The 27867-nt window shown below is 42.7% G+C and overlaps 2 protein-coding genes across 4 annotated transcripts in view; one reads left to right on the plus strand and one right to left on the minus strand.

The window, feature by feature from the left end:
• Window positions 1-2754, plus strand: part of ccdc88aa (coiled-coil domain containing 88Aa) — a 31817-nt gene extending 29063 nt beyond the window's left edge. The window contains 4 exon segments of the mRNA XM_076280539.1: window positions 310-552; window positions 938-1003; window positions 1628-2062; window positions 2117-2754. Coding sequence (XP_076136654.1) covers window positions 310-552; window positions 938-1003; window positions 1628-2062; window positions 2117-2751 — 1379 coding nt within the window. The 3' untranslated portion in view covers window positions 2752-2754.
• A 7728-nt stretch (window positions 2755-10482) lies between these two features.
• On the minus strand, window positions 10483-27852 carry LOC143130860 (B-cell receptor CD22-like). Of its 3 annotated transcripts, none has more exons than XM_076290121.1 (12): window positions 27770-27852; window positions 27380-27667; window positions 18865-18928; window positions 18429-18728; window positions 18105-18317; window positions 17540-17884; window positions 17199-17453; window positions 16392-16658; window positions 15970-16054; window positions 14519-14573; window positions 14121-14350; window positions 10483-10736 (listed from the first exon to the last, which is right to left on the minus strand). In XM_076290121.1, the coding sequence occupies exons 3-12, from the start codon at window positions 18914-18916 to the stop codon at window positions 10691-10693; spliced, it is 1848 nt and encodes a 615-aa protein (XP_076146236.1). In that variant the 5' UTR covers window positions 18917-18928; window positions 27380-27667; window positions 27770-27852; the 3' UTR covers window positions 10483-10690. The 3 variants fall into 3 exon arrangements, with proteins under 3 accessions (XP_076146236.1, XP_076146228.1, XP_076146245.1); XM_076290113.1 differs by having other exon boundaries at window positions 18865-18931; XM_076290130.1 differs by lacking the exon at window positions 16392-16658 and having other exon boundaries at window positions 18865-18931.
• Window positions 27853-27867: the final 15 nt, after the last annotated feature.

The raw sequence follows: 27867 nt of genomic DNA on the forward strand, positions 1-27867 counted from the left end.
CCATGCACCACCTTTTCTAACAAGTCAGACGTGGGGCATAGCAAGCAGCTCCTTTGTCTTGGTGTGTGAAGTTGCAGTGTGTACTTGGTTCATAACCCTGTCCTGTAAAACATCTAACAAAAGTGGACAGAGCACACCACAAGCATACAGTGCATGCATTGCATTCTGCTTACTGAAACCACGGACAGTTTCTGTATGAGGAATGAAATATTCAAAGAAATAAAAAAACATGCCCATCAGCAAATTGTGCATCCTGCTATAAAAAAAAAAAAAAAAAAAAAACTCATGTCCACTCATCTCCCACATCAGCCATGAATGACTTACTGCTCACGGGCGAGGATCAGGGGGCAGACTACTGGCCAATCAGGTTTGAGCGGATGGGGGAACCAGAGGAGAAAGAGTCAGAGGAAGACGAGGAGGAGGAGGAGGAGAGAGGGAGGAAGGAGCTTCAGTCGTTCATGTTTCACTCCGACACCCATCCCATCAGCCCCTTGCCTCCATCTCATCCCCCCTCGGCCTCAGGCCAGACCGAGCTCCAGACAGACACCAAAGGTACTCAGAGACAGCAGCACTAACTGCTGACGGATCCTCTTTGGGTCGCACGTTCAAGTGGGCCTGCTCGCTGTGCACTTTTTGGGTTGTTGGAGGCTTTGAATCCTGTGGGCTGCATCTCGAACCCCATCCTTCCCATAAGCTGATCATTTGCCTTATATGTGAGCTTGCCACATGTGCATGCAAAAAGACAGATGAACTGAAAGTCCCAGTTCTGGGAATATACTTAAACTCCTATGTAATGTAGCTATATGTAGCATATATGTAACAGTGTATGAAAAAAAAAAAAAAATACTTCAGCGTACTTAAATATAAATATGTGGTAGGCCATCAGAAGGGAAGATCAGTGACGATATTCCGCATCACACCTGTCTGTCTTCCTCAGGTAAGGACTATGCTGAGGATGTGGCGCGCTCCAGCCAGGGCTGTAACGATGAGCGCCAGAGTCAGGGTGAGTGCTGGGTCGGTTGTGTAGAACAGCCGTGATGAGAAACCAACGATTTGTACAGTATATCCGAGTTCTACTCAGCTGGTTATATAGTTACAGTAGGATTTCATCTTAAAAGCCAACATACCAGGGTTGTGCACAATTCGAGATGCAATTCTGCTTCCTGTTTGCTGTTGGAATTTAAGAGCCAGTTTCAATTTAATTGTGGAATTTTGCACAAGCCTGCAACATGCAGTGTATGTGTGTGGGGGACTACAGCGAGTGGCTACTGTGTCTATATACTGATCGGATTCAAGTCTGACCTGCGGCCATTTCCCAGTCACACCCCATCTTCCCTACCTGTATCCTATCAATCCTCTCAATCTTCACTCTCCTATATAAATAAAGGCAATAAAAGCCCCAAAAAGCCAATGGGGGAAAAAAAGGTCACTACTAATAGTTGTGGTAAAAAAAAGTTGATATTGAGAGTTGATATTCAGATTATAGTGTTTTGATGGCAGTTGTCACCTAACATGTCTGTTCCATCTGCCCTTGATTTAACTAATACCAATGCATTGTTTAAAAACATTAGGCAACAAATGTTTATGCCATTTAATAAGTGTTCCAAACGTTGCTGTTTCTGTGCAGTTGGTCTAAACGGCACCCAGAGTGAGAGCAGCGGTGAGTTCAGCCTGGAGAACGAGGGCTGGTCCAGCAGCAGCAGCCCAGTCCAGGGCGCCTCCTCTTCCCGTCGGGGTAGCGACGGCTCCCCCGCACCCCCAGCCTCCGCCTCCACCCCTCTAACCCAGGCCTCCGCGCCCCCCAAGCCCCCCCGTGACGGGGTGACCCTGGAGTCCTACGCCTCCGGCCGCGGGGTGTGGCGCTCCAGTAGTGGCCGTGCGACGGGCCCCCGGGGGGTCCTGAGCCAGACCCAGGCCTTCCGCACCATCGCCATCACCGTAGAGGGCAGCAGGGCTACTGGGGCCAGCCCACCTCCCACGGTCCAGGTCCAGGACAAGTCGTCTGGTGCCGCCGGGTGCCTGGACTGCTTCTCGGCGCCGCTGAGGAGAGAGGGTCAAGGGGGTCAGGTAGGTCAAGGTCAGGGGGGTCAAGGTCACAGTGTCAGCAGGGGTCAAGGTCGGGTGTTGCGGGCTTTCTCCACACTCCCGCGTGCCAGCAATGTCATATCCACCTCCGAGGGCTCCAGCCGGCGCGCCAGCTTCCACAGCATGATGTCCAAATCTGCCACGCCCTCACCCCGCAAGAATGGCACAGACGTCAAGGACATTACCGCCAACTCAAACCCGATCTCGAACCCAACCTCCAACCCCTCCTCTGCGCTCACGGAGCCTGCAGGAGGAGACTCTTCCACAGCGGCGGCGGCGGCGGAGGCCTCTGACGCCGAGGCCTCCCTGGAGCCTCCCGCCCTCTTTGGCTCGCCCTTCACCCTGGATTCGGTCTTCACCAACACCATCTTCAGCGAGTCCAGCCTGGTCAGCAGCGGTGGCAAGAGCCAGACCTTCCTCTGCCTCAACCCGGCACTGGTCCATAACATCAGCAGCGGCCCCCCGCTCTCTGCTGACATACGGTCCTTCGAGGAGGAGCAAGAGGAATTGTCGGAGCTGGGTGACCTCCACAGGGAGCAAGACGAGGCCCAGGAAGGGGAGTCAGGCCAGGGGCCGCAAGACTGCTCAACTAGCGAGGACTACATGACAGTCACGGAGAGGTCTGCCTCCCTAGCCCCCGACAACAAACACTCTCTGATGGCATGAGCAGGAGCGTAGACAAAAGGGTGGTTAAAGTTTATGGCCTGAGGTTATTCAGAATGTTTTTTTTTTTTTTACCCGGTCTGAGCTTGGTTTGACAACTAAGTGAAAAGCAGCAACAGTGTTCTCTGAATCAGTTTCCCAACAGAAGTACTGACTAGACATGTTAGGGGTCAACATTTACCTCAAAAGAAAATGTGTCACATTATGTCATGTCTGTGACTACTTACTGACATTGATTACCTTTAATCAAAAACATGAAGCTCTAGTTGACTCTTTGTGAAACTCGTATAATCTGACAACCAGGGAGCCAGTTGAAGCACATACTGTGGCATTTGGATATATATAAATATATATTTGGACAATATCTGGCATTTGGATTATATAACAAATATAAATATACTGTGTCATAAGTATATTTTGTTTAGGTGCTTTTCTACCTAACCCTTGAACATACATTCAAGAGGGTTTGTACAGTTAAATTGCTGTTGCAACCGAGAAGAAAAAACAAATATCTGTAGGTGTGGTCATTGATCATGTAATTTTTGTATATATTTGCTGTACACACAACAACACCTGAGTGAACACCTGAAGAGATGATAGTATATATAGTAGCGGTAGACCTTAGGTAGTAAACCTTACTGGTGAAGAGGGAGACCTGGGGCTTCTCACTGAGAGGAACTATGGTTGACCTGTTCATGTCCAGAGGACAGTTCTATATAAAAAAGACTGGGTGCTCAATGGTTGCATGTCTAGAGAGGTTTCTGATTCAACTGATGAGCACAGACGGGCCAACAACATGTGTGCTGGACTTTGCTTTAAAGCACTTACTATTATCTGAACACGTGTAGGTACGGCACTCTGGACTGTTGCGAACAAAAATACATGTTTTTGTACACACTGTAAGCAATGTCATCATCATACATCATTATGTATAACAGTAATAGATTTCACCCTTACTAGGCTAACATGTAGTATAAGCACATCAGACACATGCATGATAAGTTTTTTTTGTTCTTTTTTTTTTCAATTCATTGCTGACACAGCTGCTGGTATGTATGTTAGTACCTGGTGGATAATGAATGGTCACCACAGCGTCCTGCTCACTACATGTACATTAATTCAGTTTGTCCCTCCATGCCCAGTTTGCATGACCATTGCAAGTGCCTTTCGGAGTCGTCCTTCAGAGTCCAGACAGTTATGATGGGGTAGTGTTTGTGTTAGTCAGTGTGCACATTTCATAACAAAAAAACGAGTTTGTGCTGTTTAACATTCAGTGCAATTAACTGGTAATGCATTAGTAGTGTTTTCAGTAATAGTTATGTCATTGTTGTTCTTTGTCTGGAATATTTTTGTTTAATTCTTTATGTTTTAAACACCTGTGTCAGATAGTACAGGTTTGTGTTGTTACTAAAATTATTTATGTTGTGTTTACATTGATAGGCCTTTGTTTGTATATTTTTGTTCCATATAGTCTATGTCCATCCTATAAGTGTCTGTGTTTTATGTCTGAGATTATTCACAGCACCATATTCACCAACTCTCACTCAGGTGAGGTGAACACCAACCCCCCATTTGGCTGTGGAGCTCAATGGCATCACTCCGTAGACACACACCTGAGCAGACAGCATAGATGTCATAACTTAAACGTGATTTGAGCATGCAGTGTTTCATAATGAAATATGACCCTCCATGTAGGAAAGAAAGGTAGAAGTAAGATGAATACACAGTGTGGTAAAAAAAAGTATATCTGACATGAGATGGTTATAACATAAATGCTGTACAGTTATCAGGTAAGGTTTCTACATAACAAGCCATGTTTAATGGCTTGAATATAACCTTTTTTTCTATAACAAAAAATATCTACTTTCTTTTAATGTTGAGTGATTGCATGTTTGAACCTTCTCCAACTGATCATTCACAGCAATAAAATGCAAGGTTACTTCACACAATACCAATAATGCATAAGTCAGAAGTTCTGCTCATGTTTTCACTCAGAGTAACAGTTTCTGCCCTTTCAGTGTAAATGTCATTCAGTTAAAGTTCATAGCTTTAAGGTGTCGTGTAAATGTCATTTTTAAAGGCTGTTTTGTGTGCATTCTGTACATATTTTAAACAATAAAGTATCTTCCGTCCATGATTGTTGTCCCTTCTTGTATGTGAAATAAAAATAAAAAATAAAATATTAAAAGTAAAAAAAGAAAGAAAAGTAGATTAACATGCACAAAAAAGAAAAAAAAAGATCTATGGAAAGCTAATTTCTCTTTTTTCAAGTATGGCCATTTTAGTGGAACTGATATTGGGCTATTGTTATTTGATTTATCGTTACTCATTCAAAACAACACAACTCCAATTGTACTGATATTACCTGAAATACACAATTAAATGACATGACTTATTAATGTTTTCAAAAATGGAGATATAGTGTTTTGGAACCAAACTCTTCATTTGTAGCTATGAAATAAATATTTGTGGTTATGACATGAATAAATAAAGTTTTGAAATAAATAAACAGGGAAAATATTCTTCACTGTTTACCTCTGTGACAACTTTGCCAATAACTGACATTAAAACCAACTTCATTCTTTTCAATTAAAATCAGTGAAAGACAACCAGCTAACAAATGCTCACAATGTATGGGAAATCCATCGAGGCAGTTGGAAATCCATCCCAGCTGACTTGAAGTTGGTTGAGAGACTGAGCAAAAGGTCTGCACCTTGAAGAATTTAAAATATTGAAAATGTAGCTTTATTTACACTTTTTGTTTGCTTATACCATGAATCCATGTAGGCTAATTAATAATAATAACCACCCACTCAGATAAATAAAGATAAAGAAAAAGAGCATACATTTGAGAGTTGGTGGGCCCAAACTTTTGACTGGTAGTGTATTTCATGGGCAAATGTATTCATTTAAATATTTAGACAAAAAGGGCTTTCCAATTCCATACATAAACATGTACATACAATACATATCTGTATTAAACATTGGTAAACTAGATGTACCGCAGAGCGGTACAAAATATGACCGCCGCCCAGTCCAGCACATTTTTTCCACAAAAAGAAATCACGCTGAAAGGCCTATATGATTCTAACTGTCTCACTAAATTGCATTATCCACACTCAATTCTCACTGGTATCTGCTAGACAACAAGTACCAAAACATGATTAGTTCATAGAGTTTACATGTAAAATTCATTTTATACAACCCCACCTCCATCTTGCCTGTTCATAATTCTGAGAAATTCTTGATTGTTTGTGTTACAGTATGTTTATGTTATGTGTGTGGGTGTGGGTGTGTGTGTGTGTGAGTGTGTGTGTGTGTGTGGGTGTGTGTGTGTGTGTGTGCGTGCTTGTGTGTGTGCCTGCGTATGTGCCTGTGCATGCAAGCGTACATATGTCTACTGTGTGAGTATGTGTCATACGTATGATTACTGTGAATGTATGTGTGTGTGTGTGTATATCTGTTTGTGCACATGTGTGCACATGAAATGGGTTAACATGACCCCTGGAGGCAAACATACGGAAAAAAATGGTCATCCTAGGCCCTACAGTTGTCAAGATATTCACAAAGAACTGTCTGCCCTACCCTCCTTTCGGGGGGTCCAGTCCAGCGGGGGGGCTACAGATGAAAACGAAAAATGACGGTTCCATGCTATCCATGTGGGGGTACATGCCCACCAAGTTTTGTGTACCCCGGCCTTTCAGTGTCCCGGGAATCCTTGTTGGTGTACGTCACTAAATGTACACATAAATTATTTTATTGTAAGGCCCCCCATGAACGAAAGTACACAAAACTTGGTATGCATTCGGAGGGTGTCATAATGATCTTACACTTTTAATTTCGTGCAGTTTTGACCTTGTCAGCCAGAGATATTGTGATGAAAAAACCTAATTTTTTGCTTTTTAATTTTTAACTAGGTGGCGCTATACATGAAATAAGTGGTAATGGGATGGGTTGACATGCCCCGTTAAGACCAACATACATAAAAAAGGTGGACCTCCTAGGCCCTACGGTTCTCGAGATATTCACAGAAAACTGTCTCCGGCCACCTACAGGCCAGTTGGTGTATAGTAACATAAATTAATTTATTGTGTGGCCCCCCATGAACGGAATTCCACAAAATTTGGCGTGTATACAGAGGGTGTCATGATGATCCTACACTTCTAATTTCGTGCAGTTTTGACTATGTTAGGTCACAGATAGCTTCAATTACAACACCTCATTTTTACTTTTTTGTGTTTAACTAGGTGGCGCTATACATGAAATGAGTGGTTATGGAATGGGTTGACATGGCCCCTTGAGATCAACATACAAAAAAATGGTCCTCCTAAACCCTACGGTTTTCGAGATATTCACAGAAAACTGTGTCTGCCCTACCCTCCTTTCGGGGGGTCCAGTCCAGCGGGGGGGCTACAGATCAAAACGAAAAACGATGGTTCCATGCTATCCATGTGGGGTTACATGCCCACCAAGTTTCGTGTACCCCGGTCTTTCAGTGTCCCGGGACTCATTGACGGAAATTTGGGCATGCGAAAAAGAAAAAAATAAAATAAAAATTCTGACTAAACCTATATGACCGCCAAGAGTAAAGCAGAACAACATTTTCTGTATGGGCTGAAATGATGAGGGTCTTTCATGGTCAACTGTTTCCCAGGCCAGTCAAGGTTTGTGGACTGTACTGTAGATCACACTGTCATCCTCCGCTCTGCAAACACACAATAGCACACAGTCTGAGAAGTGACATTGGATTGTGATGAAAAACAGAAACACAGGAACATCCTCTGCTGATTGTGAGAGGAGAGAACACTGCACATTAAGAAAGCTTGCATGTTCACATGACCATTGATAGCAATAATTTTACGGTTAAAATTAATAATAATTTAATTTCTAGACTAGTTTCCGTTATCCATGTGGCCCTTCTTGGTTTAAAACAAAAAGCCCTTTCAGACATACGTGTAAGACCGGAGGTTCTGCCGATGTTAAACGGTGGGGCCGTATATCTGAACGACATAACCGGTCATATGGAAGTCCGAATTCACCCGGTGTTTATACTACTCCCCCCTAGTATTTCCTCCGGACATTATGTAAATGTGCTGTGTCTGAACGAGGAGTAGAACATGCGGTTAAAATCACACCTAGTGAGAGGGCGTGTTGGTGACGTTTCTTTCGTGCGTCCATGTGCTTAGATCTAACTTAAATGCCAGTGTTATGATGGAGTGGCATAGTGCTGTCCAGAAAATCTCCGACCTGGAAATATGCAGACATCACGGAGCTACTGTCCATGAGGGCATACAACATTTTGATAGAACACCTGAAGGGAACGTTAGAGACACGTTAGCCTACAACTGCATGGCAAGGACAAACAAATTCAGAAGACTGAATCATCATTAGCAGAAGGCGCTGAAAAGGCAGTAGCCTATAGCGACGTCGTTGACGACAATAACAGGAGTATTTAACTAGATGTACCGCAGAGCGGTACAAAATATGACCGCCGCCCAGTCCAGCACATTTTTTCCACAAAAATAAATCACGCTGAAAGGCCTATATGATTCTAACTGTCTCACTAAATTGCATTATCCACACGTCCTCAATTCTCACTGATATCTGCTAGACAACAAGTACCAAAACATGATTAGTTCATAGATTTCACATGTAAAATTCATTTTATACAACCCCACCTCCATCTTGCCTGTTCATAATTCTGAATTGTTCAGAAATTCTTGAATTGTGTGCATGTGTGCATGTTCATGTTTATGTTGTGTGTGTGTGTGTGTGTGTGTGTGTGTGTGTGTGCGTGTGCGTGCGTGCGTGTGCGTGTGCGTGTGCGTGCGCTTGTGTGTGTGCCTGCGTATGTGCCTGTGCAAGCGTACATATGTCTACTGTGTGAGTATGTGTCATACGTATGATTACTGTGAATGTATGTGTGTGTGTGTGTGTATCTGTTTGTGCACATGTGTGTACATGAAATGGGTTAACATGACCCCTGGAGGCAAACATACGGGAAAAATGGTCATCCTAGTCCCTACAGTTCTCAAGATATTCACAGAGAACTGTGTCTGCCCTACCCTCCTTTCGGGGGTCCAGTCCAGCGGGGGGGCTACAGATCAAAACGAAAAACGACGGTTCCATGCTATCCATGTGGGGTTACATTCCCACCAAGTTTTGTGTACCCCGGTCTTTCAGTGTCCCGGGAATCATTGTTGGTGTACGTCACTAAATGTACACATAAATTATTTTATTGTAAGGCCCCCCATGAACGAAAGTACACAAAACTTGGCATGCATTCGGAGGGTGTCATAATGATCCCCATAATGATCCTACACTTTTAATTTCGTGCAGTTTTGACCTTGTCAGCCAGAGATATTGTGATGAAAACACCTAATTTTTTGCTTTTTAATTTTTAACTAGGTGGCGCTATACATGAAATAAGTGGTAATGGGATGGGTTGACATGCCCCGTTAAGACCAACATACATAAAAAAGGTGGACCTCCTAGGCCCTACGGTTCTCGAGATATTCACAGAAAACTGCCTCCGGCCACCTACAGGCCAGTTGGTGTATAGTAACATAAATTAATTTATTGTGTGGCCCCCCATGAACGGAATTCCACAAAATTTGGCGTGCATACAGAGGGTGTCATAATGATCATACACTTCCAATTTCGTGCAGTTTTGACTATGTTAGGTCACAGATACCTTCAATTACAACACCTCATTTTTACTTTTTTGTGTTTAACTAGGTGGCGCTATACATGAAATGAGTGGTTATGGAATGGGTTGACATGGCCCCTTGAGATCAACATACAAAAAAAAATGGTCCTCCTAGGCCCCACAGTTGTCAAGATATTCACAAAGAACTGTCTGCCCTACCCTCCTTTCGGGGGGTCCAGTCCAGCGGGGGGGCTACAGATGAAAACGAAAAATGACGGTTCCATGCTATCCATGTGGGGGTACATGCCCACCAAGTTTTGTGTACCCCGGCCTTTCAGTGTCCCGGGAATCCTTGTTGGTGTACGTCACTAAATGTACACATAAATTATTTTATTGTAAGGCCCCCCATGAACGAAAGTACACAAAACTTGGTATGCATTCGGAGGGTGTCATAATGATCTTACACTTTTAATTTCGTGCAGTTTTGACCTTGTCAGCCAGAGATATTGTGATGAAAAAACCTAATTTTTTGCTTTTTAATTTTTAACTAGGTGGCGCTATACATGAAATAAGTGGTAATGGGATGGGTTGACATGCCCCGTTAAGACCAACATACATAAAAAAGGTGGACCTCCTAGGCCCTACGGTTCTCGAGATATTCACAGAAAACTGTCTCCGGCCACCTACAGGCCAGTTGGTGTATAGTAACATAAATTAATTTATTGTGTGGCCCCCCATGAACGGAATTCCACAAAATTTGGCGTGTATACAGAGGGTGTCATGATGATCCTACACTTCTAATTTCGTGCAGTTTTGACTATGTTAGGTCACAGATAGCTTCAATTACAACACCTCATTTTTACTTTTTTGTGTTTAACTAGGTGGCGCTATACATGAAATGAGTGGTTATGGAATGGGTTGACATGGCCCCTTGAGATCAACATACAAAAAAATGGTCCTCCTAAACCCTACGGTTTTCGAGATATTCACAGAAAACTGTGTCTGCCCTACCCTCCTTTCGGGGGGTCCAGTCCAGCGGGGGGGCTACAGATCAAAACGAAAAACGATGGTTCCATGCTATCCATGTGGGGTTACATGCCCACCAAGTTTCGTGTACCCCGGTCTTTCAGTGTCCCGGGACTCATTGACGGAAATTTGGGCATGCGAAAAAGAAAAAAATAAAATAAAAATTCTGACTAAACCTATATGACCGCCAAGAGTAAAGCAGAACAACATTTTCTGTATGGGCTGAAATGATGAGGGTCTTTCATGGTCAACTGTTTCCCAGGCCAGTCAAGGTTTGTGGACTGTACTGTAGATCACACTGTCATCCTCCGCTCTGCAAACACACAATAGCACACAGTCTGAGAAGTGACATTGGATTGTGATGAAAAACAGAAACACAGGAACATCCTCTGCTGATTGTGAGAGGAGAGAACACTGCACATTAAGAAAGCTTGCATGTTCACATGACCATTGATAGCAATAATTTTACGGTTAAAATTAATAATAATTTAATTTCTAGACTAGTTTCCGTTATCCATGTGGCCCTTCTTGGTTTAAAACAAAAAGCCCTTTCAGACATACGTGTAAGACCGGAGGTTCTGCCGATGTTAAACGGTGGGGCCGTATATCTGAACGACATAACCGGTCATATGGAAGTCCGAATTCACCCGGTGTTTATACTACTCCCCCCTAGTATTTCCTCCGGACATTATGTAAATGTGCTGTGTCTGAACGAGGAGTAGAACATGCGGTTAAAATCACACCTAGTGAGAGGGCGTGTTGGTGACGTTTCTTTCGTGCGTCCATGTGCTTAGATCTAACTTAAATGCCAGTGTTATGATGGAGTGGCATAGTGCTGTCCAGAAAATCTCCGACCTGGAAATATGCAGACATCACGGAGCTACTGTCCATGAGGGCATACAACATTTTGATAGAACACCTGAAGGGAACGTTAGAGACACGTTAGCCTACAACTGCATGGCAAGGACAAACAAATTCAGAAGACTGAATCATCATTAGCAGAAGGCGCTGAAAAGGCAGTAGCCTATAGCGACGTCGTTGACGACAATAACAGGAGTATTTAACTAGATGTACCGCAGAGCGGTACAAAATATGACCGCCGCCCAGTCCAGCACATTTTTTCCACAAAAATAAATCACGCTGAAAGGCCTATATGATTCTAACTGTCTCACTAAATTGCATTATCCACACGTCCTCAATTCTCACTGATATCTGCTAGACAACAAGTACCAAAACATGATTAGTTCATAGATTTCACATGTAAAATTCATTTTATACAACCCCACCTCCATCTTGCCTGTTCATAATTCTGAATTGTTCAGAAATTCTTGAATTGTGTGCATGTGTGCATGTTCATGTTTATGTTGTGTGTGTGTGTGTGTGTGTGTGTGTGTGTGTGCGTGTGCGTGCGTGCGTGTGCGTGTGCGTGTGCGTGTGCGTGCGCTTGTGTGTGTGCCTGCGTATGTGCCTGTGCAAGCGTACATATGTCTACTGTGTGAGTATGTGTCATACGTATGATTACTGTGAATGTATGTGTGTGTGTGTGTGTATCTGTTTGTGCACATGTGTGTACATGAAATGGGTTAACATGACCCCTGGAGGCAAACATACGGGAAAAAATGGTCATCCTAGTCCCTACAGTTCTCAAGATATTCACAGAGAACTGTGTCTGCCCTACCCTCCTTTCGGGGGTCCAGTCCAGCGGGGGGGCTACAGATCAAAACGAAAAACGACGGTTCCATGCTATCCATGTGGGGTTACATTCCCACCAAGTTTTGTGTACCCCGGTCTTTCAGTGTCCCGGGAATCATTGTTGGTGTACGTCACTAAATGTACACATAAATTATTTTATTGTAAGGCCCCCCATGAACGAAAGTACACAAAACTTGGCATGCATTCGGAGGGTGTCATAATGATCCCCATAATGATCCTACACTTTTAATTTCGTGCAGTTTTGACCTTGTCAGCCAGAGATATTGTGATGAAAACACCTAATTTTTTGCTTTTTAATTTTTAACTAGGTGGCGCTATACATGAAATAAGTGGTAATGGGATGGGTTGACATGCCCCGTTAAGACCAACATACATAAAAAAGGTGGACCTCCTAGGCCCTACGGTTCTCGAGATATTCACAGAAAACTGTCTCCGGCCACCTACAGGCCAGTTGGTGTATAGTAACATAAATTAATTTATTGTGTGGCCCCCCATGAACGGAATTCCACAAAATTTGGCGTGCATACAGAGGGTGTCATAATGATCATACACTTCCAATTTCGTGCAGTTTTGACTATGTTAGGTCACAGATACCTTCAATTACAACACCTCATTTTTACTTTTTTGTGTTTAACTAGGTGGCGCTATACATGAAATGAGTGGTTATGGAATGGGTTGACATGGCCCCTTGAGATCAACATACAAAAAAAAATGGTCCTCCTAAACCCTACGGTTCTCGAGATATTCACAGAAAACTGTGTCTGCCCTACCCTCCTTTCGGGGGGTCCAGTCCAGCGGGGGGGCTACAGATCAAAACGAAAAACGATGGTTCCATGCTATCCATGTGGGGTTACATGCCCACCAAGTTTCGTGTACCCCGGTCTTTCAGTGTCCCGGGACTCATTGACGGAAATTTGGGCATGCGAAAAATAAAAAAAAATAAAAATCTGACTAAACCTATATGACCGCCGCTTCGCTGCGCGGCGGTCATAATAAATTGTTAACCAACACGGTTTTCTGTTCATTGATAGCCTTCATGACCTGCTGAGCTCGCTGATATTTGCTGAGCATATATAGACACCCTCCCCTCCCCCAATGAAATGCTAATGTGGTGGTTCAAGGCCTACAGGTACACAGGACAAAGGATGTTACCTTGATATAATTTATCCATGTGTCATGAAATGTAAATGTATTCATGTTCGGTATCATTGTGATAGTCTCAGTCCAAGGATTGTAATGATTTGATTGTGAGAATGTTTGGAACATTCTATAAGTGATATTTCTGATATATAAGATATCTCTCCTCATGCTATTCAGATAGGTGTGAAGTGGGTGTGAGTAGGTGTGTCTGATGCCAAGTGGAGAGCCAACCAAGTGGGCTTGTTTTGGCGCCAAAATTCTCCTTTGTTTAACCCTTACAAAAGTAACTGAACTGCAATGTTTGTCAGAATAAGATTTAGACTTGGACTTAGACTAAGATGTAGAACGGAAGAGAGGAGAAGTTGGCTACAGGCCAACCTAGGCCTTCCAGGCCTGGGCTAGGCCTACATAGACCATAGACCATTTCTTTTGTACCCCCTCTGCTTGTAACAGAATAAACTTGATTCCTGAGTTTTTCCTGAAGTTTGCCAGTCTAAGATTAATATTAAGTAATTATTCACCACAATTACTTTCACCATCTATGTGCATCAGCGCAACTGGTGTACAGTGTCAACTGACTTCAGGGCTGCCAACTCTCACAAATTGGATTGGCGTGAGAGCGCGTGGAGCCAGTCAAATGAATGAGTCTCATGGTCAGTGCGTGAGAGTTGGCAGCCCTGTGACATACAGTAGGTGCTGGATTGTGGACGCTGGTAGGGAAGCTTTAGATGTTTCAGATAAACAATGCACCAAATGTCCAAAGCTAGACCTTGAGTACCTAACATAGTAGACTGTTGATGTGTAAGAGGCTACAAGATTTGTTGTAATGAGAAGAAATGCCCACCTGGTGGCAGCACTCCCTCTGTGGAACTGGACTGAAGCGTTGGCAACATGCTGTGCAGAGGTTTGAGGATTCTGGACAGTGGAGTACAGAGGCACTTCCTGTCTTTTGGAGCGATTGATCTGAACAGTGGCATACTGAACGTCATCTTGATCATGTGTGGTCACTCTCTGTGTGGGGTCAGAGGTCGTGGCTCTTACTGTGTCGGTGCTGTACACGAGACCAGCGTTACTCTGATCAGGAAATAGAAATCATCATATTATTATGAGTGATGCAGAAGTCTAAGTGCTATAGTGTACAACTCTTGCAAAAGCTCCCAGGCTTTTGGTTGGTTTCATATAAGATACAGGATGTTTGCACAACAGACAACAGTAAAAGGCTTTGAGTGGCAAGTTCCTAACCTGTGTGTTTGCATTTGTGGTCCTTGTATCTGCAGTCATTTCAGCTTTCTTCTTGCTGTTTTGTACAATCATATGCATTTTGAGTTGATGTTGTGAGGCAAAATAACATCATATCAAGGAGAAACTAGATGTACCGCAGAGCGGTACAAAATATGACCGCCGCCCAGTCCAGCACATTTTTTCCACAAAAAGAAATCACGCTGAAAGGCCTATATGATTCTAACTGTCTCACTAAATTGCATTATCCACACTCAATTCTCACTGGTATCTGCTAGACAACAAGTCCCAAAACATGATTAGTTCATAGATTTCACATGTAAAATTCATTTTATACAACCCCACCTCCATCTTGCCTGTTCATAATTCTGAGAAATTCTTGATTGTTTGTGTTATGTTTATGTTATGTGTGTGGGTGTGTGTGTGTGTGAGTGTGTGTGTGTGTGTGTGTGCGTGCTTGTGTGTGTGCCTGCGTATGTGCCTGTGCATGGAAGCGTACATATGTCTACTGTGTGAGTATATGTCATACGTATGATTACTGTGAATGTGTGTGTGTGCGTGTGTATCTGTTTGTGCACATGTGTGCACATGAAATGGGTTAACATGACCCCTGGAGGCAAATATACGGAAAAAAAATGGTCATCCTAGGCCCTACAGTTCTCAAGATATTCACAGAGAACTGTGTCTGGCCTACCCTCCTTTCGGGGGGTCCAGTCCAGTGGGGGGGCTACAGATCAAAACGAAAAATGACGGTTCCATGCTATCCATGTGGGGGTACATGCCCACCAAGTTTTGTGTACCCCGGTCTTTCAGTGTCCCGGGAATCCTTGTTGGTGTACGTCACTAAATGTACACTTTTTTATTTTATTGTAAGGCCCCCCATGAACGAAAGTACACAAAACTTGGCATGCATTCGGAGGGTGTCATAATGATCCTACACTTTCAATTTTGTGCAGTTTTGACCATGTCAGCCAGAGATATTGTGATGAAAACACCTACATTTTTGCTTTTTAATTTTTAACTAGGTGGCGCTATACATGAAATAAGTGGTAATGGGATGGGTTGACATGGCCCCTTGAGATCAACATACAAAAAAAAGGTGGACCTCCTAGGCCCTACGGTTCTCGAGATATTCACAGAAAACTGTGTCTGCCCTATACCCTCCTTTCGGGGGGTGCAGTCCAGCGGGGGGGCTACAGATCAAAACGAAAAACGATGGTTCCATGCTATCCATATGGGGTTACATGCCCACCAAGTTTCGTCTACCCCGGTGTCCCGGGAATCATTGACAGAAATTTGGGCATGCGAAAAAAAAAAAAATAATCTGACTAAACCTATATGACCGCCGCTTCGCTGCGCGGCGGTCATAATAATATACAGGCGCAAATACTGTACATGCCAAGCCTATTTTTGCACAAAAGTACTTCAGAGGGAAATAAAACTCCATCAGTCACCTCAAGCGCAGAATTCCAAGCATCAGCAGGACAGCAAGAATGATGAGAGTGGTGATGATGACTGGCAGGATCATGGCAACTACCTCTGAGCAATTAAGAAAGGGAAAATGAAAAAACTTACCTCTGATGTCAGTGATACTTTGGACAAGTTAAGTGTAACATCTGTGGCCTTCCATGCGGCTTGACATACACATTAGAGCAGAAATGTAAGGTGACTGGTATTAAGAAGATGCTTTTGTTTAATCCAAAGCAACATGGACTCACAATAGCAGGGTCTGGGAATGGGGCCGAGGCCAACCTGCTATCAACCTGCTATCAGCGACATCACTGCTGCTCCACCACACCCATGTTTCTCACCATTACAGTCTTAACAACCATGATGAGATGAATCCACTGTTAGTGTTAAACTACACCTCACTGACCTTTGGGAGGAACTGCAGCATCAGTAGAGTTCTGAGAGCCTACTTCATTCTGTGCCTCACAGTAGTAAAGTCCACTAGTATCAGAGGTCACATTGAAGCTGATGCTCTCCCCTGTGCCCATAACAAGAGATTCAGCTCCACTCTTCATGTACCAGGTGTAGGTGTGCACTGGTGGTTTGGCATCACTGCTGCAGGTCAGAGTCACTGAAGTCCCCTCCTTTATTCCATCAGAGGGACTGATGGAAACTGAGACATGTGTTGGCTTGTCTGTTAAAACGTGTGCAGTCAGGTTGTAGTTCCCTTTTGATGAATACATGTGGCTTGTCTATTAAATCGTGTGCAGTTTATAGTTTTAACTAAAGCAGAAATAATAACATTATTGGCAGCTGTGGCCTACTGGTTAGCGCTTCGGACTTGGTACCGGAGGGTTGCCGGTTCGAACCCTGACCAGTAGGAAGCGGCTGAAGTGCTCTTGAGCAAGGCACCTAACCCCTCACTGCTCCCCGAACGCCGCTTTTGTTGCAGGCAGCTCACTGCGCCGGGATTAGTGTGTGCTTCACCTCACTGTGTGCTGAGTGTGTTTCACTAATTCATGGATTGGGATAAATGCAGGGACCAAATTTCCCTCACGGGATCAAAAGAGTATTCTTATAATGTTCAGGTCTGTTTGGTCAGTTTAGTGACAACAGCACTTTTCATTTTCCATCCAGCACTCACATCTTAAAGCTGCTTTACTCGGCAAAGAATTTTCTTCAGAACGTTAACATCACATGGAAGTTATAAAGAAGTGCAGATCTGTTCACTTACGTCTCACGTTGAGAGAGACATCATTTGAGAGACTCTCATGTCCTTTTACAGAACAGGAGTAACTGCCTGCATCCTCACTGCTGACTGGGTCTAGATGCAGCTTGTTGTCTCTAGTTGAGTGTCTATAGGTCACAGGCTGTCCATTCTTGTACCAGATGAAGATGGGGTCGTTACTCAGAATGCAGGTGGTATCACAGGTGAGGGTCACTTTCTCTCCCTCTGTCACAGCTTCAGGAGGGGTCAACACCTGCAGAGCTGGAGGATAAAGTATGTAAAGATACAAGAAAACACACTGATGTATGTAGACAAGAAGGTGCTAAATGGTAGGGTAAACAGTTTACCTGTTACAGAGATGTTGACTCCAGGTAATCCAGAGTAACTTTCTCCTTCTGTGGTTGTAAACCTGAAGACATATTCTCCAGAGTGACTGACTCTGATGTCTTTGAGTCTCAGAGTACAACTGCTCTTTTTGTTTCCAAGATATTTCACATGATTTTTGTACTCGTCAACCAAATTGAGATCTTCTGGGTGATTGTTAGATTTGTGTTTATTAAACCAAAATGTTTTGTAGACACTTTGATGTTTTGGATGTAAATAAGTGCAGGGAATGTCCACTGATGAGTCCAATAATATACAGATATTCTCATAGGAGTAGGTCACACCCCAGCACTTTTTATCAGGAACACCTATAATCATACATCCAACAAGAGCACCAAAGACCATATTAATCTGAGCTATGTACTGTGTAGTTTTATGCTGTGTATGTTAAGGCTTTCACCGAGTTATCTGACTCTGACATATAAAAACAATGAAGTTGTCAGATGAACAAAGCATAAATATACAGTATTTACTTTCTAACTGAAGGGAAATTCTAAGGTAATAAGCTAATACACTGCTCAGACTTACACTTTGCAGGGGAGCGTAGAGCTTCATAACCTTTCACAGCACAGGAGTAACTGGCCACTTCTGGGACTAGTATGGAGGCTGTGGTTTTGTCTTGTAGAGTCTGTCCATTCTTGTACCAGACATACTGAAGGTCAGAGCCCAAGCTACAGGAGGTGCTGCAGGTCACTTTAGTCTGATTCTCATCCCCTGCATCAACTTCCTTTACTTCCAAATCTGATTATAGTGAGACAAAAGTTGAGATATAATGACACGCCAATATTCAAAAGCAGTTAGCCATAGCTAAGCCTACTGATAAAATGACATAATGTAAAAACTGAGCAGTACCGATAACAGTCACTGTAATTCCAGGTTTGCTTGTTATCCAGCTCCGGTGTAGTGTTGTGTAAAACCGAAAGTGGTAAACACCAGAGTGATCATATGAAAGGTTGTCTATGTTCAGGCTGCAGACAGGATATTTAGAGTTGCTGTGTGCTCTGACTCTCCTAGTCTTCTCTTCATACCACTCTCCTCCAAGATAGTGCCCAATCCAGGAATAGTGATATTTGCAGGGCAGGACCACTGATGCTCCTTTAAGACCACAGACTCTAGTGGTGGAGTATGTCACACTCCATCCACACTGCACAGCTGAAAGAGTGAAACACAAATTCAATACTAGTGACTCCAGTTTTCATTTTTGAAATAAAATTAAGATCTTCAATATCTGTGTAAGAAATCCAAAAATATCACTGAGAAATTAAAGTAGCAGTATGTTCCACTTTACCTGGCAGGTTCAGACATAATACCACCAACATGCATATGCCTTCAAAACCCATTCTGTGCTTCCCCTGCTTTAATGGATGCAACACACATTTAGTACTCAGCTGATGTTGAACTGCAAAGCTTGTAGCAGTTAGCCTAAACAATTGTATGACAGTCTTTAGATCAGAAACATGCAATGTTCATATTTGCAGGGCAGGACCACAGATGTCCCTTTACAGTTTTTTCTGAATGCTTAAACACATTTTTTGTAACTATGGCTTTTTTTGCAAAACTCTACACACAAATGGCAAAACCACTCACTGAGTTCGCAAAACTAAAAGCACAAACACTGCTTTGCACTCAGTTTGCAATTTTGTAACACACACTATGCACAACTGTAGGCACAATGGCTATTATTATGACTGCCGCGCAGCGAAGCGGCGGTCATATAGGTTTAGTCAGATTTTTTTTTTCTTTTTTTTTTTTTTTTTTTTTTTTCGCATGTCCAAATTTCTGTCAATGATTCCCGGGACACTGAAAGACCGGGGTAGACGAAACTTGGTGGGCATGTAACCCCATATGGATAGCATGGAACCATCATTTTTCGTTTTGATCTGTAGCCCCCCCGCTGGACTGCACCCCCCGAAAGGAGGGTAGGGCAGACACAGTTTTCTGTGAATATCTCGAGAACCGTAAGGTTTAGGAGGACCATTTTTTTTTTGTATGTTGATCTCAAGGGGCCATGTCAACCCATTCTATAACCACTCATTTCATGTATAGCGCCACCTAGTTAAACACAAAAAAGTAAAAATGAGGTGTTGTAATCACAGGTATCTGTGACCTAACATAGTCAAAACTGCACAAAATTGGAAGTGTAGGATCATTATGACACCCTCTGAATGCACGCCAAGTTTCGTGGAATTCCGTTCATGGGGGGCCACACAATAAATTAATTTATGTTACTATACACCAACTGGCCTGTAGGTGGCCGGAGACAGTTTTCTGTGAATATCTCGAGAACCGTAGGGCCTAGGAGGTCCACCTTTTTTTTGTATGTTGATCTCAAGGGGCCATGTCAACCCATCCCATTACCACTTATTTCATGTATAGCGCCACCTAGTTAAAAATTAAAAAGCAAACAATTTGGTGTTTTCATCACAATATCTCTGGCTGACATGGTCAAAACTGCACGAAATTGAAAGTGTAGGATCATTATGACACCCTCCGAATGCATGCCAAGTTTTGTGTACTTTCGTTCATGGGGGGCCTTACAATAAAACAATTTATGTGTACATTTAGTGACGTACACCAACAAGGATTCCCGGGACACTGAAAGACCGGGGTACACAAAACTTGGTGGGCATGTACCCCCACATGGATAGCATGGAACTGTCATTTTTCGTTTTGATCTGTAGCCCCCCCGCTGGACTGGACCCCCCGAAAGGAGGGTAGGCCAGACACAGTTCTCTGTGAATATTTTGAGAACTGTAGGGCCTAGGATGACCATTTTTTCCGTATATTTGCCTCCAGGGGTCATGTTAACCCAGTTCATGTGCACACATGTGCACAAACAGATACACACACACACACACATACATTCATGCAGGCACGCACGCGCACGCGCGCGCGCACACACACACACACACACACACACACACACATACACACATACACACACACACACACACACCATTACCCTCACACACCCACTCACAAGCGAACACACACGCGCCCAAACACATAAAACACACACATGCAGGCAAGCAGACACACACACACGCACACACACACACACACACATCATTCCCCCCCCACACACACACACACACACACTCACAAGCAAAAACACACACACAGAGAAGCACACATACAGTAGGGTATGGTATAAAATTCTCGCCAAAAGTTTTCTGTACCTGTACCAAAGTTTTGTGCTTGTAAGAATTTTTTGTGCTCGTAAAAAATATTTGTGTACATGTAAAAATAATTTGTATCTGTAAAAATATTTTGTGCATGCAAAAATGGTTTGTACATCTTCAAATCCGTTTTGTCACTGTGTAGAAAAAATGTTTGTGAATTTGCCAACGATTTTTGCATGCACGGATTTTCCATTTGCAAGTGCGCATCTGTTTTCTACAGATATGAAACAGATCTACGGGTACGAAACGAATTTACAAGTACAAAACTTTTTTACAAATTTTCCCAAAACAGCCAATCACAGCACTGCTTACTGAACGGCCAGTCAGCCGATCAGCTCACTTCTTTAACTCTGAAACGCTGGACATCTCTGGGTACATCCATGTAAACACTACAGTCAGAAGAGGTGAAACAAGTATTGGCTGGGCTAAGCTAACGTCAAAGATACTGCTTTTATCAACTGTCTCTGCTAACGTTACGTGAAAGCACCGCACATATAACATGGGAAATACAAAGGGAGGGAGGGAAGGGAGTCAGCCTAAAGCCACCCTGAACTTTTATGGTAGCAGTAACTGTTATGTTCTAGCTAGCTTAGGTAACAAGCTAACTTAGCTAACAAGCAAACAGCTCAACTTAACTCTATTCCTTCCCTACTATGAATCTAATATTATTAACTAGAACTAATAAACAGTATAGTTTAAAACGCGAGCACTGGATAGGTAATTAGTAGGTAACAATAGGTAATGGCAGCTAACTGGGCTAGTATTGGCTGGGCTAAGCCAGGGTTGCCAACTCTCACGCATCTGGCGTGACACTCACGCTTTCAGCACCAATCTCACGCTCTCACGCACACTCAAGAAATGTCACGCCAAATCCATTCTTTTTTTTTTGCAATTCGTTCATTTTTTGTTGATGACTAGACTAGACCACAGCATTGTTTCTAAATGACAGGATACGAGTTTAAGGCATACATATGTCTAGACCAACAGCAGGTAGGTCTAATATCAGCCTAAAACGTTCTCAGCGCAGTTTTCTCTGATTGTTGATTCGCTGACTAGACTATTTTAATCCGGTCCGCGGCACCTTCACGGAACACGCTGCTTTAGACATGAGGCAGACCGACATAAAGTGTGGCCGCCCATTCTTCTCTAGGAACTACTCGCGAAGTAGCCTCACAGACATCACATGAAATAACTTTTTCTCATCTTTTAAGGTGCTATCCGCTATTTGCTGCGATAAACGGTTCGCGGGAAAAATAAATTAACTTTCAAGAAATAATCATATTAGGCAACTATAGCTCTGCGCTCATTTCAATTCCTATAAGAGGAATATCTCACAAAGTTTTCGTTCCACACATGACAAACCGTAAACCAGAATAAACAGCAGACCTTACCGAACACAAAGGTGTAATGCAATCCCCTGTACAATAAGCCGTTCCAGAGTAATCCGGTTTTGAAATGGTAGCAAATTTCTATATGGTCTCCAATTTTGGGCTTTAAGTGTCTTAAAACTGAGCTGTGCTTAAATACCTACATATGTGTAAATATTAAAATCAGAGGATATATAGCTCATGGCTAAGAGTTTGTCGATGTAGCCATAATGATTTGTTTTCACAAAATGCTAAGCATGCATGTATTTAAGTGTCTTAAAAGGTGTGCTTATATTGGTCAATGCATAATTTCATAACAGGCCAAATAGAAAATAAATGTTAAATGTTAAATATACTGTAGCCTAGACATAATATTAAAATCAGATGATGTAGGATAGTATAGAGTTAGATAAAGTTGGATGGCTCCAGAACTCACACCAGTGGATTGGGTCTTAAAGGAGCCACACCACTTTTATGACACTATAGCTGTTCTGTTGATCTTTAGATTTGTTGCTACTGGGCATGAAGGGCAGGCCAATTATGAGTTCTGTCTAACATTGATGGTAGGTTTAGAAGAAAAGTCACCACATTTTAATCATATTGCAATACCAATAACCGTGATCATTTTGGTCATGATTTTTCATCAAATGTTCATACTGTATCTCTAGTGGCTGGTAGATTTTGGAATCCACCAGCCACAATAGTAGGTGGAAAAAAATATTTTAGGCTATTTCCATCCCTGATACATACGTACACTCATACACACATTCATAAGTCTCAATCTGTCCATTTCTTTCCACAAAACTCGCCAGAAGTCATCATTTAAGGGGTTATTTTTCATTTTTTTTTACTGAACTACTACCTTTTTCAGGTGGGCAGGGGGGCCCTTTTCATGTCTGTGCCCAGGGGCCCAGTGGCTCATAATCCTTCCATGCCACAGGGTAAAAACACTGGTCTTGTTTTCAAGTGCAATCAATAATTGTACATTTTGAAGAAACTTAAATCATGGATTATACTGTACATAGCAAAAAAGTCTGGGGACAGACATTTTTAAAATTAGGTTTAGGGAAAAATTTAACGCACACGCACTATGACTTCACAAAATCTCACTCCAGCCAAACACCCAAAGTTGGCAACCCTGGCTAAGCTAACGTCAAAGATACTATCAACCGTCTCTGCTAACGTTACGTGAAAGCACCGCACATTAACGTGGGAAATACAAAGGGAGGAATGACTAGTCGGAAAACACTAACACAATAACTATACAGAACAATTATATCATTAATAACTAGATGTACCGCAGAGCGGTACAAAATATGACCGCCGCCCAGTCCAGCACATTTTTTCCACAAAAAGAAATCACGCTGAAAGGCCTATATGATTCTAACTGTCTCACTAAATTGCATTATCCACACTCAATTCTCACTGGTATCTGCTAGACAACAAGTCCCAAAACATGATTAGTTCATAGATTTCACATGTAAAATTCATTTTATACAACCCCACCTCCATCTTGCCTGTTCATAATTCTGAGAAATATGTGTGTGCACATGAAATGGGTTAACATGACCCCTGGAGGCAAATATACGGAAAAAAAATGGTCATCCTAGGCCCTACAGTTCTCAAGATATTCACAGAGAACTGTGTCTGGCCTACCCTCCTTTCGGGGGGTCCAGTCCAGCGGGGGGGGCTACAGATCAAAACGAAAAATGACGGTTCCATGCTATCCATGTGGGGGTACATGCCCACCAAGTTTTGTGTACCCCGGTCTTTCAGTGTCCCGGGAATCCTTGTTGGTGTACGTCACTAAATGTACACATAAATTATTTTATTGTAAGGCCCCCCATGAACGAAAGTACACAAAACTTGGCATGCATTCGGAGGGTGTCATAATGATCCTACACTTTCAATTTCGTGCAGTTTTGACCATGTCAGCCAGAGATATTGTGATGAAAACACCTACATTTTTGCTTTTTAATTTTTAACTAGGTGGCGCTATACATGAAATAAGTGGTAATGGGATGGGTTGACATGGCCCCTTGAGATCAACATACAAAAAAAAGGTGGACCTCCTAGGCCCTACGGTTCTCGAGATATTCACAGAAAACTGTCTCCGGCCACCTACAGGCCAGTTGGTGTATAGTAACATAAATTAATTTATTGTGTGGCCCCCCATGAACGGAATTCCACGAAACTTGGTGTGCATTCAGAGGGTGTCATAATGATCCTACACTTCCAATTTCGTGCAGTTTTGACTATGTTAGGTCACAGATACCTGCGATTACAACACCTCATTTTTACTTTTTTGTGTTTAACTAGGTGGCGCTATACATGAAATGATTGGTTATGGAATGGGTTGACATGGCCCCTTGAGATCAACTTACAAAAAAAAAATGGTCCTCCTAAACCTTACGGTTCTCGAGATATTCACAGAAAACTGTGTCTGCCCTACCCTCCTTTCGGGGGGTGCAGTCCAGCGGGGGGGCTACAGATCAAAACGAAAAACGATGGTTCCATGCTATCCATATGGGGTTACATGCCCACCAAGTTTCGTCTACCCCGGTCTTTCAGTGTCCCGGGACTCATTGACGGAAATTTGGACATGCGAAAAAGAAAAAAAAAAAAAAAAAAAATCTGACTAAACCTATATGACCGCCGCTTCGCTGCGCGGCGGTCATAATAATACTAATGATCCGAATTTTATTAGTTCTAGTTAATGATATTAGATTCATAGTAGGGAAGGAATAGAGTTAAGTTCAGCTGTTTGCTTGTTAGCTAAGATAGCTCTTCTTTTTTAAGTGTTTCACCTCTTCTGAACTGTGGTGTTTACATGGATGTACCAAGAGCTGCAGCGTTCAGCGTTTCAGAATTAAAGAAGCGAGCTGATCGGCTGACTGGCCGTTCAGTAAGCAGTGCTGTGATTGGCTGTTTTGGGAAAATGTGTAAAAAAGTTTTGTACTTGTACATTCGTTTCGTACCCGTAGATCTGTTTCATGTCTGTAGAAAACAGATGCGCACTTGCAAATGGAAAATCCATGCGTGCAAATATCGTTAGCAAATTCACAAAAAAAAATTCTACACAGTGAGAAAACGGATTTGAAGATGTACAAACCATTTTTACATGCACAAAATATTTTTACAGATACAAATTATTTTTTTATTGTCTTGGTCATGTAGTGTTTAATATACGGTATAAATGAAGGGTGGTGTCTCAGCCTCAATTTGTGTGCACACAGCCCTGCAGTATCATGTCATTTTATGGGGATCGACAGGGCTGCTAATTGTCGCACCCGAAATGGTAGCCTATTTAGCATGATAACAACGAAACTGCGAACAATTCTGAGGTTTAAAAACACCTTAGTGAATCTGCTTAAGAGTTTTTGTAGGACCTTCTTGAGTTAATAACATTCTTAGGAAGATATTGGTGAATGAGGCCCAATGAGTATTTCACCATAATTTGTAAATCGGTAATGACGGATAATAGCGATAGGCGAGATCGAGGCAATATGAAGCACAGCTGAAGATGCACTGTCACCAGATGTAAGCAGGCAGCAACTCCTCTGCAGGATAAATGTTTTTTATTCAGTCATTCGAACATTATTGGGGTAGGCTAAGTGTTGCTTTTTCCAGGCTATGTTTTTGATGGGAACCCATTGTCTCTCAACAGTGAAAGTAATGTGTATAATTGTTCTGTCGTTGACTGACACCACGGTGAAGTTAGTTTCACTTTGCCATTGAGTTAGAAAGTCTCTGGTTCAAATAATAGACAAGTGAAAATGTGTGTAGGCTATACTCTGCTAGGTTTTAGTAAAGCATGGTTTAGTGGAATAACTGTTCCATACAGTCTCACCTGCAAGCAGATTGCTTCAAATGCGCTGCTGTCAAAATAGCGATGAGCTGTTTGAAGTTTCATCAGTGTTCCTTGTACACACTGATGAAGGGCTAGATCCGAAACGTTTACCCCTTGTTTATGTGGCCTGTAATTGTTTTTTCGGCTTTTAAAATACACTTTTGGAACTACGCAGCCCTTGTGTGCGATCTCCTCGCCCTTTCTTCACTTGAGTGGAGACTATACGCACCGGGCGACACCTCAATACTAGACTAAAGGCGCAAATGCCACACATCTTCGCCACACCTAAAACACACATGACTGATTAAGAAACATAGGCACACAGACATCCCAACCTGCAAAAAGTCATTTCAGGGAGGTATCACGACCCCCCCCCCCCCCCCAAAAAAAAAAAAAAACTTTAGCCTAGTCAGTCGGCCTACACCAAATAAGGAAGGCCTAGGCTATAGATAGAAAATATTTAGATTTTGGTAGTTTGGTGTTTTCATGTAGCCTTGGCAACTAGCCATCTAGGCTATAGGCCTGAATAATATGCACATTAATTGGCACTTAAACTCACCTCAACATGTCTTTTGCAATCATTTCACCTGGCATGGGCAATGCTAAAGTCACTGTTACAAACAGGGCAGCGTGCAAGACTAGGCCTATCATTATTTTTTACTCTTATGAGACAAGGGTAGCCTACATTTTCGTTTTTTTTGAGGCAATGACTCTGCTATGACGCTCTTATTCATACACTGAACTGATTAATTAAGTTCGGGAGAAAAGAGATAAATTAAAGCCCGCCTACACTGAAAACTGATTGGTTGATTTAGCGAAACAGGCCAATCAGGATGCTCTCTCTCTCTTGGATGCGCTCAGGCACACACGCACCACCCCTCTCTCTCTCTCTCTCTCTCTCTCCCGTCCTGTGCGCGCTACACTCAGATGCACACGCGGTCTCGAATGCTCGCTCTTGATCGCTCACTCTAGAGAGGAGATTTTATCTAATTTGCGGGCGTCAGGGAGCCGCTATCAATATACGGGAGACTCCCGGAACTTCCGGGAGACTTGGGATGTCTGGGCACATCTTGTTGCGCCATCCGCCCAACATTTGATAACGAAAACACTGGACTGGACTGGACATCCCGCTTTGCGGTACATCTAGTTATTGTAAGGGCAGGCCAATTCATTGATTGATTGTACTCTGTCCTCATGGTTCATTGATAAATGGTGATTATGTTTGGAGAAGACATTTCATAGCAACAACATAGAAACAAACTCTACAGAAAAGCCTAAACAAGCAAGCTAACAGAGAGATTAAAAAGCAAAACACATATTGAAACATCACAAGTTGAAAATAAAAATATATTCTGTATTTAAAATAAAATGCCTCTTAATAAAGACAAATATACCCCAACCTACCTTCTCATGAACAGATGTCTGCCAATGTCTGAATAACGGCACCTTTGATGAGTGACTGAACGTGTGAATGTGGAAACGATTGTGTGGAAGGACTAGCTTCTCTTTCTGCACTGTGGGTTTTCACAGAATGGCGATGGACTTGCTGACATAAGACCATTCCTTGGTTAACCACAAACAACTTCCTCACACCAGTGTTGTCTGTCTTTGTGCCACTTTCTCCAAATTATCATCACTGTCTTTCTATCACTGGTTGGTGCAGGAAACGTGACCACAGCAACAGAAAATAAACTGAAAAGTAACATTGCAGTAGGTTAGATAGACTACATTAATTCATACTGTATGCTTTTGAAGTCCTGATTGCATCAGGTATTTGCACATAGCTAGTTTCACCATGATGTTCTTGTTTCTCCTCAACCAACGGGGCTTTTTTCTGCACTTCTCTTCTTCTCCTTTTCTCTCCAATTAGTTTGTCGCACTTCAGACCACAT

This window comes from Alosa pseudoharengus, unplaced genomic scaffold, assembly GCF_046254945.1.
Source record: "Alosa pseudoharengus isolate Yale_2024_CS ecotype anadromous, Long Island Sound unplaced genomic scaffold, YU_APseudo_1.1 YU_APseudo_1.1_scf_1, whole genome shotgun sequence".
Lineage (NCBI taxonomy): Eukaryota > Metazoa > Chordata > Actinopteri > Clupeiformes > Clupeidae > Alosa > Alosa pseudoharengus.